At 40.8% G+C, this 17,254-nt stretch overlaps 1 protein-coding gene across 1 annotated transcript in view; it reads left to right on the plus strand.

The window, feature by feature from the left end:
* PRKN (parkin RBR E3 ubiquitin protein ligase) overlaps positions 1-17,254 on the plus strand; it is a 639,177-nt gene that overhangs the window by 102,716 nt on the left and 519,207 nt on the right. The window contains exon 4 of the mRNA XM_032183870.1: positions 1,904-2,144. Within this exon, the coding sequence (XP_032039761.1) occupies positions 1,904-2,144 (241 nt within the window). The remainder of the gene's footprint in view (positions 1-1,903; positions 2,145-17,254) is intronic.

Here is a 17,254-nt window from a genome sequence, read left to right on the forward strand (position 1 = left end):
GAAAATGTTAGAGACAACAAGTTGTACATAAAGGAGACCTTTAATGTCAACATAATATTTAAATCTAACAGCTACTTTACTTGAATATTATCTGCAGAGTCCTTGCTCTGAAAAACCTCTACTGGCTGATTACTGCTTCACTAAGGGAAGAGTATGGTATTGAAAATTCAAGTTAAAAAAACAGATTTTCACCTTTTAGAACTGTATTACATAGGAATGAAGAAGTGGAGAGGGAAGCATGGAGTAATAACATACTAGACCGTGTGAAATAAAACCAGTAAACAGAAATTATGAGACCAGGAGATAAAAAGTGATGGAAGAGAAAGTGGGACAGAAAGCTATAAACAGCACTAAAATGTCTGTAGAGGAATCTTTTGCAATTAAATGTGAATGTAATAATTGCAAATACAAACTATTAAAAAGAATCAAAATTATTTTCTAGATATGTAGACAAATGCTTCAATTTTTTTCTTTCTGTTCCTCCAAAATGTATTCTGCTATCTTTCTTGATGTTTCATTGTAGAAATCACCAACCTAATGATGCTGAGAACAGTTAGAAATGTATTTTCTTGAGGGAATTTCAATCTTATTTCTGTGTAGGTTGACATTTATATGTGGTTCACTCATCACAGTGGAAAATTAGGTTTGGATCACCAGGAGGTATCACCCAAAATAGAATAATTTTTGCTGCAAGATGTGCTGTGGAAGGATCAATGCAAGTCCTTCTTGAAAGCCCCTCATTAATTATAGGTCAACTGAAAGCTCTGCAATTGCTAGTTCTAAAGTAACATTTTGCATTCCTATTCCGTGTTTGGAAAACACCAAGCCAAATGTGACTTCTATCCTGACTTATCATAAATAAACCTTTCATAGGATCCATATTCAGCTTGCTTTTTTCTAAGACATAAGATCTCTAAGGACTGACTAAGAGCCAGAATCGTAGAAGCATGGAATGGTTTGGGTGGGAAGGGACCCAACCCCCTCATTCCAACCCCCTTCCACGGCTAAGGACACCTCCCGCTAGACCAGGTTGCTCAGAGCCCCATCCAGCCTGATCTTGAACACATCCACAGCTTTTCTGGGCAACCTCTTCCAGTGTCTCACCACTATCTGAGTAAAGAATTTTTTACTTATATCTAATAGAAACCTACATTTTATTTTATTTTTATTTTTATTTTTATTTAGTTTAAAGGCATTACTCCCTGTCCTATCACTATATTCCCTGATAAATAGTCCCTCCCCATAAGTCTCTCTCTGATGAGAACTGAGAAGGAAGAAGCACTTGTGCATATGGCCAGTTGGGCTAATATTTATTGATCTTGTGATTTTACCAGAAAAGACAGGAGCAAACAAGACAGCTAAACACAGACTTAGGTTGAAAATTACATTAAAGAGAAGAAATAGGTATCGGTTTTCATCAGCAGTATCATCATCCCTGTTTCTGTTTACAAAGACACTTTGGAGAAGCTTGGTCATGAACTCTTTGTGATTGTCAAATTGACCCTAAATTACTATATGAAGACTTTGTATGAACATTATCTGTACAAATGCGTTCTATGTGTTGAATACACTTAGCGCTTGATTTAATAGTGTTCTCTCTGGAGTTTTTGCTTTGTGCCAATAAACCAGACTTATTTAGAGCTGTTGGCTCTGGTCCACCATTTCCTTGTTAAATGTTTAGAATTTTTGTAAGTGTTGTGACCCTTTTGCCAATGCAAGTGATCCTAATTCTAGCAATTTACACTTGTCACTTTCCTTTAAACTCCATTACTGCTCACTGAAATTCTACACAAAAAGGCTTAGAGACCATTTAACAAATAACAAGTTGGAGATAGAGGGATTTTGTCCCTAAGCCACAATTGTTTATTTTATTAATTATTGGGGTTTTGGTTTTGTGTTGCAGAATTGTGACCTGACCCAGCAGAGTATTGTTCATATTGTTCAGAGTCCACAGAAGAGCAGTCAGAAGAATGATGAAGCAGAAAATAAGCATGCTGGAGGAATTCTAAAAACCTTGGAAAGAGAATCCGAAAGTCTAACTCGCGTAGATCTCAGTTCTAGCATCCTCCCATCACTGTCTGCAGGGTTGGCTGTTATTCTGGATACTACAAAGCCCAGCATTTCTCTTCCCTCTGAAAAATCAGGTAAATCAGCACTTTGGTACTTTTCAATACACAGACCCAAATTTGTAAGTTTCTTAGTGTGAACGCTTGTATACTACAGAGGAAAAAGCATAACATATGGTTTCTTTTAGCTTTTTTTTTTTTTTTTTTTTTTTTTTTTAATGCAGTTATATTAAGAGGTGATAAGCATCTGATGCTTCTTCTAGCAAAATAATTTTGCTTAGTGGATAAACTCAGTGAATTCTTGTGTTCCTGTCTCTAACTTGTAATATGCTAATATTTTTACAAATAAGCTGGAAGAAAAAACAAACCACACACACACACAAACAAAAACAAAAAAGAGGTCTATGAGCAAGCAAAAAATAGTCCCTCTAAAATTTCCATAACAGAAGTTTCTGTAACTAGAATACTGGGCAACTTTTACATTGGAAATGTGTTTAATTCCCAATCTGTTGTAATGTTTTCATTCCCGTACACTTTATAAAAAGTATTTCTATACAATGGGCTTCCTATTTATAAAAACATAGCTGGCACAAAATATGATGATGATTCATACTGTGGATTTGAATAGTTCTTCGCCCACCAAATTATTATAAAGCATATTTTTTCTTCATTGTGAGCAATCATCTGAGGCACAAGTTAAGTGTCATAAATGGATTGTGCTGTAATATTTAAAATGGTTTTGGAGAGATGTGTCCCAGTCAGAAGGAAATATAAGAATATCCTAGCTACTACTTCGATCTTCCCAGAGTAACGCCCTCCTACACACACAGTCTGACTAACACTTACTGAAAAATGTGTTGTCCCCAATGAAGAAACATCGTTCTATGGAATACTAGGCTCTGGTGATTTGTGGTAGTAGTCCATCAAAGATGTCTTTTTGGAAAGAACAATATACAAAATACCCCATATACGTGATGTGGAAGATAATACCAAACATATAGGTCCAGAGAAGTGAAGATAATCTGTAAATATGACACAGAGATACCTCTGTGACTAAACTCGACACAAAAATAGTCATGCTTAACATAACAGCTGCTAAAACTATTAAAATAATTTTTAGAGAATTTTTTAAGTAACTCATGCAGAAAATATACAATTCATGGGAGGGTCAGAGAAGTGCTCCACAACTGACTTGATCAGCCTCTCACTGCCAAGTAATGATGAATGAATGCAGTTTACGAACAAATTAGTGCCCGGCTTAATGATCCATATCTCACATTCTGCATGAATAATGAGATAAAAGGGGTGCATTCCAATTTAAATCTGGTAAGCTGTGGACAGAGTTTCAGGCTGGGCCTACCATCTAAGTCAAGGCAAATGTGTGAGATTCTTAATGCTACTTATTTATTTTTTCACTAAAGTACATTATATTTACATGGACTTAATAATTATGCTTGACTTTACAGAATATTTTATATAGGTGTAAGGCATTTTAAAATTTGCTAATGTAGTACGTTTTTCCTGGACTTTACAAATTTGGTGAAGAGAAGTTCCAACTGATAGGCATCTTCTGTTGCAGCAAATATTTTCATAGCAGAATGACAGCTGTGGGAAAAAAAAATAATTTGTAGAGTATATGTGGACTAGTTTTACCTCTGATTAAGTTTAACAGATTTTTTTTTTTGTGATACTGGGAAAAAAAAAAAAAAAAAGAAAAGAAAAGAAATAGAAGAGCCACCTATAATGACTGACAGTTGTGCCTGGAAGGATGTTAGTAACAAGTATTTTTTAAAGGCCTGTTACCTTCTCCTTGGCTTGTTATGACACTCACAATGAATACTTGGCCTTGCCTTTGCTCTGCTCTACCACTTTTGTTCAATATGGAGGATTTTTATGGTTTTGTTGTTATCAGGACTTGGCGTGGGTTAGTTTGTAGTCATAAAATTAATTGAGATAAGGACTAGTCTAGGTTTAAAATGATCCATAAAGAAAATAAATAAATAAATAAATCACAAGTTTTTCAGTCAACTTTACTGTGTAGCAAATATTTGTCTTGACACAACTGTGATGAGTAACAGTCTTGGAAATGAGTGGCTGAGGGCTGCATATGCCCCCACTGCCACTTTCAGTGATACTTATAAAGCTATTCTTTTAGAAGGTGGATGGCTGTTGCAGTGATTTACCTAAAATAGAAACCTATCCAGTAAAATCAAGCATTATCTTTTTCTGTGTGTGATAGATCACACACAATGAATGGAGGGCAAATTTAAACTTACAGTTTAGAGGCAAAGGATTGATTAATTGATTATTATTTAGTCTAACAAGCTACACAACTATTATTTACTTGTAGCAGTAACTGGTAAGAGGCCACATCTATTTCAGAAGTCTAAGGTATTTATGTTTGTTACCACGGGATTCTGACACTATAACCCTTGCCTTGCTTTTGTTTTATTTTGCCCACCTTTGAATTACAAAGACAAAGTTTCTTGCATAACTTTTGCATAATAAAAGCTTCTCTTAGAAGCTTTTTTTTTCAGCTTTTGTGTGAAAAAAATAGTATTTTTCAGGTATTTGAATACATGGAGTTCAAATTGTAGAACTGTATCAGAATCCAGGAGAGAGAATTCTTATTATATTGTACTGCTATTATGTAAGTACACTTATGTAGTATAGGCACTTATGTACTATAAACTGCTGCATTTGATCAGACAAAAGCCCTTATAGCCTGGCATACTGTCTCAGATAAGGGTCATTATCTGAGAACACAACAGGACATCCTCTTCCCTGCTCACACCTCACCTTAGTGGTGAGTAATGAAAGCAAACCTTGATTTGCCTGGAGAACTATCTTATAAATATTGTATTTTTAATGTACAAAACACGTTTGTCTATGAGAAATTCAGAAGCTTGACAGTCCTTAACAGGCTGAAAATAATATAAAAATAGATATAAATAATCAAGGATTTCCATGCTTTCTCTCTTTTCAGACAAAGGTAATAGCAGTGCTTTTTTTTTTTTTCCGTCTGCTGAATAAAACCTTGCATGATTTCTAACAAGCATGCAAAAAAATCTCAGGACAGGACTTTCATCCTACTTCACCCTCACCTAATTTAGAATCTGCCCTATATCTCAGACACAGTGCTTTGATAAACAAGATATGAGTAAAAATTTAAAAAAATCCATAATAGTTGCATGTCTGTAAATAAATGAACAGGCCTGAGAAACATTGAATCTGAAAAACATAAGGGCTCATCAGCTGAATATAGGCATGCATCATGATCATGGGTCCAAGAAACAAATGCGATGTTTGGGTGTATAAACAGGAAACTCTGGGTGGAGTGGGAAGTATGCTTTACCTCTGCTTCTGGCACTTGAATTGCTACAACTGGAATACAATGCACCGTTTTGATGTGTAAACTTCAGGAAAGCTGCTGAAAAAAAACCCTGTTAAATGGTTCAAGGGAAGAGTCACAAGAAAAATACAAAAGGGCAGGTCCTTATTACATGGTATAATCATGTGACGTGCATGGGAGTGAAGATCTGATGGCCGGGAAATCTTTGATCTTAGAAGACATTTGTTGGTTTAAGCTTTCTCTGAAACTGAAAGCCGCTTAATATAAATAACACACATGTATTTTAAGTTGCCAGGAGATTAACCACTGATGCAAATTATCCTGGCTTATTGTCCTGGTTTCAGTTAGAACAGAATTAATTTTCTTCCTAGTAGCTGGTGGAATGCTGTGTTTTGGCTTAGAATGAGAAGAGTGCTGATAACACCCCGATGTTTTCATTGTTGCAGAGCAGTGCTTATACCAAGCCAAGGACACCTCAGACTTTTGCTCTGTCCTGCCAACAGGCAGGCTGGGGGTGCAGTAAGAGCTGGGAGGGGACAGACCCAGGACAGGTGACCCGAACTAGCCAAAGGGGTATTCCATACCATCTGACGTCATGCTAAACAATATATAGGGGTGGCTAGCCGGGGGGAGGGGGCCGGACTGCTCGGGGTTAAGCTGGGCATCGGTCAGCGGGTGGTGAGCAATTGCATTGTGCATCACTTGTTTGTACATATTATTATTAGTAGTACTATTATCATCATTGTATTATTATTATTATTATTATTATTATTATTTTCCTGTCTTATTAAACTGTCTTTATCTCAACTCACGGGCTTCACTTTCCATTTCTCTCCCCCGTCCCAGAGAGGGAGGGGGGAGGGTGAGCGAACGGCTGCGTGGTGTTTAGCTGCCAGCCGGGTTAAACCACGACAGTCTTTTTGGCGCCCAACGTGGGGCTCGAAAGGTTGAGATAACGGCAGATCTGACCAGAGTGTGTTAAACTAAAATTGGTATAAGTATTAGACCTGCTTAATAGTCACTTGTCATAATGCTGATTGCTTTAATCTCAACTGTGCTGCGCCTGTTTTCCAAATTGAGTATTATAGCACGTTATTTTCCATATGTGCTCTCTGTCATGTTGTTTATCCTCTCCGGGCCCTGGTTTCAGACCATTATGGTACTGTGTGTTGTATCAGTGGCTTATGAGATGATGAAATATCTGGCCATGACTCTAACCTGGTATTTGTACTCAGTAACATCTTCGATTCTATACTTTGGAAACTGTATTTTGGAAACTATTAGCAATTGTATCTGTTGCCTTTTTTCATTAGGGAGTCAATCTGTGGAGGGGAAAGGGGAAGATAATTTTTCTTACTGGATCACTCTCCCTTTCTCCTTCACCACCCCTGTACCCTCCTTGATCACTCTCCCTTCCTCCTTCACCACCCTCTTATCCTCTGAGTTTATTACAATAGCTCTCCAAGATATTGAATATCCTTGGGATACTCAGACCAGCATAGTCTTGTTGTTCTGCCTCCTGAATGCACTTCAGGTTCTGCTTAAAGTTAAACAACTACTTAGGAAGCTCATCCGGAGATCTGCCCGGAGGCAGTATAGTTGTGGGTGGCAGGGAGTATGGGAGGATATGGGCAGGCATCTAGACCAGTTGGCACCCCCAGTGTTTTGGAAATTCACCCCTGAACAAGTGCAAAATCCTCAAAAACTGGCAGAATGCTTGAATAAAAGGTGTCGCGATTCGGGAAGTTCCAAAGTAACACAAATCATTGTAACATGCTGGGGCCTGGCTTACGCCTATCGAGCTGCCATGGATACTGCTATCAACTTAGTGACAGACCCTGCGGCCACTCCAAGTCCCGTGACAGATCCAACGGCCACTGTGACCCCTACGGTGGATTCTGCAGCCGCTCCAGTCCCAGCTCCTGCAGCCGCTCCAGTCCCAGCTCCTGCAGCCGCTCCAGTCCCAGCTCCTGCAGCCGCTCCAGCTCCAGCTCCTGCAGCCGCTCCAGTCCCAGCTCCTGCAGCTGCTCCAGTCCCAGTTCCTGCAGTCGCTCCAGTTCCAGCTCCGGCCGCTACTCCAGTCCCAGTTCCTGCAACTGCTCCAGTCCCAGCTCCTGAAGCCGCTCCAGCTCCAGCTCCTGAAGCCGCTCCAGCTCCAGCTCCTACTGCTGCTCCAGTCCCAGCTCCTGCAACTGCTCCAGCTCCAGCTCCAGCTCCTGCAGCTGCTCCAGTCCCAGTTCCTGCAGTCGCTCCAGTTCCAGCTCCGGCCGCTACTCCAGTCCCAGTTCCTGCAACTGCTCCAGTCCCAGCTCCTGAAGTCGCTCCAGCTCCAGCTCCTGAAGCCGCTCCAGCTCCAGCTCCTACTGCTGCTCCAGTCCCAGCTCCTGCAACTGCTCCAGCTCCAACTCCAGCTCCTGTAGCCGCTACAGCTCCGGTTCCTGCAACTGCTCCAGCTCCTGTAGCCGCTCCAGCTCCTGTGGCCGTGTCAGAGAAACGAGCTGTAGCAGTGCAAGTTGACCCTGCAGAGGGCATTCCAACCCCTGTGGCAGACCCTGTAACAAAGTCAGAGAAACGAGCAGTAGCAGTGCAAGCTGCCCCTGTAGAGAAGGTGAAAATATGGTATAGAAATTCAAGTCGTTTAGAACGCAGAGAGTCTTCTGCCAATCCAGGTAAGGCTTCTGCCAAAACTAAGTATAGAGATGACGAAGATGATGACGACGCTGGGCCGTCAAGGATTCAGGAGGAGGAAGATGAGGATGCCGAAAGAGCAACAGTAACTACCCGAAGCCTAAACGAGCGCGAGCTACGAGATGTGCGAAAAGATTTTGGTCGCTGTATAGGTGAGCAGCTTGTCACCTGGCTGCTCCGGTGCTGGGACTCTGGAGCCAATTGTGTGGAATTAGACGGCAGGGAAGCCAAGCGGCTGGGATCCCTTGCTCGAGACGCCGGCATTGACAAAGCAATTGCAGATGGAGCACGACCCACCAGCCTCTGGAGGCGTCTCCTCTCAGCTGTGAGGGAAAGGTATCCCTTCAAGGAAGATATTTTATGTCTACCAGGCAAGTGGACCACTATGGAGAAGGGAATCCAGTACCTGAGGGAATTAGCCGTACGGGAAGTGATTTATGAGGATCCAGACCTCAAACAAACATCCACAGATCCAGATGAAGTCAAGTGTACACGACCCATGTGGCGGAAGTTTGTACGGAGTGCACCATCATCATATGCCAGCTCATTGGCAATAATGGCCTGGAAAGAGGATGAGGAACCCACAGTGGGTGAAGCGGCTAAACAACTCCGGCAGTACGAAGAAAGTCTCTCCTCTTCCTTACAGGCCTGCGTCTCAGCTGTGGAGAAACTTTCTGAAAAGGTTCACCAACTTGAAGAGAATCTATTGTCCTCCCCACCTGAACCAACCAGTGCCCACCGACCAAAGGAGAACACTTGGGAGAAACTTTCTGAAAAGGTTCACCAACTTGAAGAGAGATTATTCTCCTTCGCACCTGTACAAAGCAGTGTCTCAGCTGTCAGGGGTAGGCGTTCACCCACACAAGGAAGACGATATGGTGGGTACTCACCCCGTGCCACCCTGTGGTTTTACTTACGAGACCATGGAGAGGACATGAGAAAGTGGGATGGAAAATCTACCGCGACCCTAGAGGCACGGGTACGTGAGTTGCAAAAGAAAACAATCAGGAAAAAGGGATTCTCCGAAAAGTTTGCTGCTCCAACTTCCAGCAGACAGTCCTTCAAACACAAAAACGAGGAAGATTCTGACCAGGATTAGGGGGGCCCTGCCTCCAGCCAGGGGGAGGAAAGGGACAATCGAGTTTATTGGACTGTGTGGATTCGATGGCCTGGCACATCACGCGCACAGAAGTATAAGGCTTTAGTAGACACCGGTGCACAATGTACTATAATGCCATCGAGCTATAAAGGACCAGAGCCTATCTATATTTGTGGAGTGACAGGCGGATCTCAGCAGTTGACTGTATTGGAGGCTGAAGTGAGTCTGACTGGGAATGAGTGGGAAAAGCACCGCATTGTGACTGGTCCGGATGCTCCATGTATCCTTGGCATAGACTATCTTAGAAGAGGATACTGCAAGGACCCAAAAGGGTTCCGGTGGGCTTTTGGTATTGCTGCCTTAGAGACAGAGGGCATTAAACAATTATCTACCTTGCCTGGTCTCTCAGAGGACCCCTCTGTTGTGGGGTTGCTGAGGGTCGAAGAACAGCAAGTGCCAATCGCTACCACAACTGTGCACCGGCGGCAATATCGCACTAACCGGGACTCCCTGATTCCCATCCATAAGCTAATTCGTCAATTGGAGAGCCAAGGAGTGATTAGCAAGACTCATTCACCTTTCAATAGTCCCATATGGCCAGTGCGAAAGTCTAATGGCGAGTGGAGACTAACAGTGGACTATCGTGGCCTGAACGAAGTGACGCCACCACTGAGTGCTGCAGTGCCGGACATGCTGGAACTTCAGTACGAACTTGAATCGAAGGCAGCCAAGTGGTACGCCACAATTGATATCGCTAATGCATTTTTCTCCATCCCTCTAGCAGCAGAGTGCAGGCCACAGTTTGCTTTCACTTGGAGGGGAGTCCAATATACTTGGAATCGACTGCCCCAGGGGTGGAAACACAGCCCTACCATTTGCCATGGGCTGATCCAGTCTGCACTGGAGCAGGGGGAAGCTCCTGAACACCTGCAGTACATCGATGACATTATTGTGTGGGGTGACACAGCAGAGGAAGTTTTCGAGAAAGGGAAGAAAATAGTCCAAATCCTTCTGAAAGCTGGTTTTGCCATAAAACAAAACAAAGTCAAAGGACCTGCACGAGAGATCCAGTTTTTAGGAATAAAATGGCAAGATGGACGTCGTCAAATCCCAATGGATGTGATCAACAAAATAACAGCTATGTCTCCACCAACTAACAAAAAAGAAACACAGACTTTCCTAGGTGTTGTGGGGTTTTGGAGAATGCACATCCCAAATTACAGTCTGATTGTAAACCCGCTCTACCAAGTAACCCGTAAGAAGAATGAGTTTGAATGGGGCCCTGAACAACGACAAGCCTTTGAACAAATTAAGCAGGAAATAGTCCATGCAGTAGCCCTTGGGCCAGTTCGAACAGGACCAGATGTAAAGAATGTGCTCTACACTGCAGCCGGGGAGAACGGCCCCACCTGGAGCCTCTGGCAGAAAGAACCTGGGGAAACTCGAGGTCGGCCCCTGGGGTTTTGGAGCCGGGGATACAGAGGGTCTGAGGCCCGCTACACTCCAACTGAAAAGGAGATACTGGCAGCATATGAAGGAGTTCGATCTGCTTCAGAGGTGGTCGGTACTGAAGCGCAGCTCCTCCTAGCACCCCGATTGCCGGTACTAGGCTGGATGTTCAAGGGAAGGGTCTCTTCTACGCATCATGCAACTGATGCTACATGGAGCAAGTGGATTGCACTAATTACTCAGCGGGCTCGAATAGGAAACCCCAGTCGCCCAGGAATATTGGAAGTGATTATGGACTGGCCAGAAGGTAAATACTTTGGGATATCATCAGAGGAGGAGGTGGGTCGTGCTGAAGAAGCCCCACTGTACAACCAGTTACCAGAAAATGAAAAGAAATATGCCCTGTTCACTGATGGGTCCTGTCGTATTGTGGGGAAGCATCGAAGATGGAAGGCTGCTGTATGGAGTCCTACGCGACGAGTTGCAGAAGCTGCTGAGGGAGAAGGTGAATCGAGTCAGTTTGCAGAAGTGAAGGCCATTCAGCTGGCTTTAGACATTGCTGAACGAGAAAAATGGCCAGTTCTCTATCTCTACACCGATTCATGGATGGTAGCAAATGCCCTGTGGGGATGGTTACAGCAATGGAAGCAAAACAACTGGCAGCGTAGGGGCAAACCCATCTGGGCTGCTGCATTGTGGCAAGATATTGCTGCTCGGGTAGAGAACCTGGCTGTGAAAGTACGTCACGTAGATGCTCATGTGCCCAAGAATCGGGCTACTGAAGAACATCAGAACAACCAGCAGGTGGATCAGGCTGCTAAGATTGAAGTAGCTCAGGTGGATCTGGATTGGCAGCATAAAGGTGAATTATTTATAGCCCGATGGGCCCATGACACCTCAGGCCATCAAGGTAGAGATGCAACATACAGATGGGCTCGTGACCGAGGGGTGGACCTGACCATGGACGCTATAGCACAGGTTATTCATGACTGTGAAACATGTGCTGCAATCAAGCAAGCCAAACGGTCAAAGCCTCTTTGGTATGGAGGACGATGGCTGAAATATAAATATGGAGAGGCCTGGCAGATTGATTACATCACACTCCCTCAAACTCGCAATGGCAAGCGCCACGTACTTACAATGGTGGAGGCAACCACCGGATGGCTGGAAACATACCCTGTGCCTCATGCCACCGCCCGGAACACTATCCTGGGCCTTGAAAAGCAAGTCCTATGGCGACATGGTACCCCAGAAAGAATAGAGTCAGACAATGGAACTCATTTCCGAAACAACCTTATAGACACTTGGGCCAAAGAACATGGTATTGAGTGGGTGTATCACATCCCCTATCATGCACCAGCCTCCGGGAAAGTTGAACGATACAATGGACTGTTAAAGACTACATTGAAAGCAATGGGCGCTGGGACATTCAAAAACTGGGATACGCATTTGGCAAAGGCCACCTGGCTAGTCAATACTAGGGGATCTGCCAACCGAGCTGGACCTGCCCAATCAAACCTGTTACGTACTGTAGATGGGGATAAAGTTCCTGTAGTGCATGTAAAAAATATGCTGGGTAAAACAGTCTGGGCTACTCCTGCCTCAGGAAAAGGCAAACCCATTCGTGGAATTGTTTTCGCTCAGGGACCTGGATACACTTGGTGGGTGATGCAAAAGAACGGAGAGGTCCGGTGTGTACCTCAAGGAGATTTAATACTGGGTGAGAATAGCCCATGAACTGAATTGTACCATGTTAATTGCTATATAATACTGTATGTTATCACTACTATGACTACTATAGGTGACTAATTAGAATGTATGGAAAAGAGTGTAACCTGAGCATGACATAAATGGTATGGAATAAGGGGTGGATAGATGTCCTGGTTTCAGTTAGAACAGAATTAATTTTCTTCCTAGTAGCTGGTGGAATGCTGTGTTTTGGCTTAGAATGAGAAGAGTGCTGATAACACCCCGATGTTTTCATTGTTGCAGAGCAGTGCTTATACCAAGCCAAGGACACCTCAGACTTTTGCTCTGTCCTGCCAACAGGCAGGCTGGGGGTGCAGTAAGAGCTGGGAGGGGACAGACCCAGGACAGGTGACCCGAACTAGCCAAAGGGGTATTCCATACCATCTGACGTCATGCTAAACAATATATAGGGGTGGCTAGCCGGGGGGAGGGGGCCGGACTGCTCGGGGTTAAGCTGGGCATCGGTCAGCGGGTGGTGAGCAATTGCATTGTGCATCACTTGTTTGTACATATTATTATTAGTAGTACTATTATCATCATTGTATTATTATTATTATTATTATTATTATTATTTTCCTGTCTTATTAAACTGTCTTTATCTCAACTCACGGGCTTCACTTTCCATTTCTCTCCCCCGTCCCAGAGAGGGAGGGGGGAGGGTGAGCGAACGGCTGCGTGGTGTTTAGCTGCCAGCCGGGTTAAACCACGACACTTATAATGAATTCTCCATATTTGACCATTTAAAAATAAATACAGGCATTTTGTTTGTTTATTTATTTATTTATTTATTTATTTATTTATTTATGTCAAGCAAACTTTTGACCTCAAAAACAAACAAACAAACAAACAAAAAAACAAATTAGTCTGACAACATTTGTTTTCTGTAAACTTATACTGATGTTGTTATCTACTTAATTCCTGCGTTATTCCATTATAAACGGCTTTATTATTTTGTCTGGATCCATTAAATGTGCTTGTCATTATTCAGCTCTTTCTCTTTACAACTTGTAAATACCACTTATCTGGTCTGTTCCCTAGCATATGCTGGTGTTCTTTAGCTAGCCTTTTAAAAATACTTGCATGCAATTCTTCTCTGTCCCTTTATGTTTCCTTTTTTCACAGAAGAGTAAATAAGCTACTGGTATATATTGACTTAGGTGGGCCAAGCTGTAAATTCTAGCAAAAAGAGCAATTGATTCTCTTCCACCTAGTTAGAAAAATGCTTTGCCAAAACTTAACATTGGTTAAAAACAGTTGTCCTTGCATATAATACAAATACAAGTTAGGGCAGGTAAAAGTCATTAGCAAAACCTCGGTGTTGTTATTATTTAAAAACATGAAGTGATAAACTGTTTTCAGGTCTATGTAAAATCCATTATGTGAAAGACACAGGCAGAAGCTTTTAGAAGGAAAATATAGAACTTAGGGTTTGGGTAGTAAGAACTCTGCATACTTCCAAGAAAAGCTCTGATGAAATAAAAATAAATAAATAAATAAATAACCGAGGGTATTGCTGACAGTATATAAACACTTTTAAAATAGTATTCTGTTGATAGTACATTGACATTTCTGTGCTCTGCAATTGATACTATTTTTTATTATGATTCTTTTAATTAAAAAGCCTAAGTGGATAAATTTTTTTTGTCTGGTTTGTTTGAAGTAAACGAGCTCCTGAAGTATTTTAAAATTACTTAACATTTTTTTCTAAAATGTACATCTCCACCTCCCCATTGGCATTAGACTGAATACCCCTAGAATAAGAAGTACAATTGCAGCTTTTTCTTATCCTCTTTCTGAGAATGCCATCAAATGTGAGCGCTGATCCATCCAAAATGGCCTCCGGCACAGCAAGAGCATCTGTATTGATACTTTCAGACATGGAGCTCTGTAAGCATTTAGCAACTGAACTAGACAAAACTAAGACAAGTACAACAATGAACTTACTTTCCCATGACCTAATTTTGCTTTTCTGTGTCAGAAAACTAAATGTCTACAAATTTACTCTTCCTTTAGAAAAAAATAAAAATATTCCTCACATTTCTCTGCTTTCATTTAGCTGCATTTTTAAGTGGGAAATTAATCAGTGTAAAGATTTTTTCCCATGGCATCTTTGTACAAATCATTCATGGATTAATTATAAAATAATCTAATGAATTAAATGTACTTTAGATCCATGGTATTGTAAATCAATAGTTTGAGGAGGGCACTGTTGAAATTGCATTGTGTAATTAGGTCCTTTTTTTTCCAGAGTTATCCAAATCTTATTCTAAAAACAAGTGATCAGAGTACTTCCACCAACCTTTCTTAAATATTTTGAAATATTAATGCACCATTTAAAGGTGGTGACATGGTTCTTAGTGTAGTTCTTTAGACAGACATTCATATGAATAAGATTCATATTGCTGTACAAGAAAAAGCAATAAATTATTTCATTAAAACCAACGTATTGCATATTGTTTCAGTAGGCACTTTTAAATAACTATTTAGGTTACTATGGTATTTTCAGATTTGGTGCTCTTAGAGTTTACTTTTCTATTACGATTAAGCCACTTTTGATGGAAATGAAAATGCATTATGCTGTATATTGTGATTTGGTCTACATTTGATTCAGAGTTTTTAAAATGCATTGTTTTACAAACTTTTAAATATGAAATGCAAAATCAATTTGAGGATCAATCTATATCCTGAAAAGGAAAGGAACTAATTTATTTATTTTAGAAAAGCAGAACAAAGTACTAACTCAGCAATAATGTACTAGTCCTGATTTTGACAAATACTTTCTGGGAAGCATGGCTGCATTTGTCTTCATTACACACTGGGTGAGTATACTGTATGTACAATTCAGTTGAAACTGAGCAGAAATCACTGTGATGGAGTATTTAGAAGACTGATAAATAAGGCAAATTTTAAACTTTAAAAGAAAACTTTAGAGAGTCCATGCATTAACTACTCATTTTGGTTATCTCCAGCATATTGTTAATAATTAGCACCATGCAGTCATTACATATACAAAACAATTTAACTGTTAGAACATATATCTTAAATTTTCTGTCAGTATACAATACCATGGAGCTGAGGCTTATGTGCCTTGTAATCACCAAAACTGAGATGATCAGGCCTGAAATCTCTTTGTCAAGAGATTCTGGAACAGAAGTAGACTTGTTTTCCTTCCTCTCCATCTTTCCTGCACACGCTTGATGTTTTTATGCAATTTATTCACTTAACAAAAGGGACATCCCTTACTGCTTACTCTTCCTGGGTATTCCATACCTGCAAGATGCTCTGCCCATTTGCAGTATCATGTGGTTCTTTGTTTTGTTTTGCAACCTTTTGTCCCTTAGATGCTTCCTGTGCACAACTATGCACATCTTTATCCCTTTGGTGATCACATTGATATAATGTATTTAACACAAATTGCTTATACGTTATGCCTGAATGTGTCATTACAATGTTAAAATATGCTTTTCAGAGGTAACCATATTTTAAGTATGTGCATCTGATGTAGGAAAATCCAGGTGTGTACTAAGATAAGAGTATGACCATAAGCTCTTCATATACTCTTTTTATATAGTGCAGTGACATTACATTTCATTTTAAATCAATCACACTAAATATTTGCTCTGTACTGAATGAGAACTTCTATGAAGTTTTTAATGAGTTTCCAAACTGATTGGCAAATGTTGCATTGCAGAAATTCTCAAACTGTGATCCATGTTTGGAGCTCTGAAATCCAGAATGATATTTATTGGTGACCAATGGAGATAATGGTCGTGGTGATCTAGCTACACTTATTCATTTTCAGCTGCTAATACATACTAAAATTCTATCTGTATATATGATAAATTTTGCCTCTTGATTAGCTGCTGTATTTTATTTGTGAATGCTATATTACTATGTTTGAACGTAAGGGCATATAAGTCCCAAAGAAAATGCTTCCAGTTAAAAATTATTCATAACATCATAATGTTTCTGAAACAATACCCTGTATTTGATGCACAGCATGGAAGAGGTTTTGTGGATACTAGTCACATCTCAGACAGAAAAGAGCTGTTCTACGAGATCAAACCAATTGTCTATCTCAATCTAGTTCTCCTCCTTTTTCAATACTTACCTGTTTTGTATCCAAAAGAAAGCAAGTTTCCATATTATATAATGTTATATTTAGAGGAGTATTTCTTTTTGTAAGTAATCACCCCTGTCTGATTATCCTTCATGTCTACGATCTGGATAAATTGACAAGAACAATAATAGCGTTCCTTAATTTGACCTTCTTTGAAACAATACTTCCTAAACAATCTCCAATGTCAATTCATGGGTTATAATTGGAGAACAGAGGGAGAGTTTTCACCCCACCAATTAACTGTTGCTAATTTTGTCAAAAATTCCTTTAAAATAGCCATGCTTAAGAAAAGTATTCTAGTTACTCTGCTTCCAGTAATGTTATAAAAATTTTCCATTACAAAGTCCTTGGAAGTTTGTTCATATGTGTATTGCATCTCCTGATAGGGTTATTAACCCTTGACAGCTCACTGCTGCAATACTGCCCAAGCTTGCTATATAAAAATTGATATCCCCTCTTCACCTTCGAGCAACAGCCAAAAGTGAATTTATAAGACATTAGCATAATGGAACCTTTTCAATAAAATGATAAATTGAGTCCATTTCAGAAAACAGAACACACAGTTGATAATTTATTGCTGTCAGTGCCATGCTGGAGACCTCATTCGTATCATATGCTTTTAACACTGATGAGAACAGTGCCATTTTCCCACACCTTGCGTGTCTGTGAAATTCATTTGAGAGGAGAAATGTTCTTTCCTAATGGAGCCAAAAGCACTTCTGGGAATGCTC

This window comes from Aythya fuligula, chromosome 3 (assembly GCF_009819795.1).
Source record: "Aythya fuligula isolate bAytFul2 chromosome 3, bAytFul2.pri, whole genome shotgun sequence".
Taxonomy (NCBI): Eukaryota; Metazoa; Chordata; class Aves; order Anseriformes; family Anatidae; genus Aythya; species Aythya fuligula.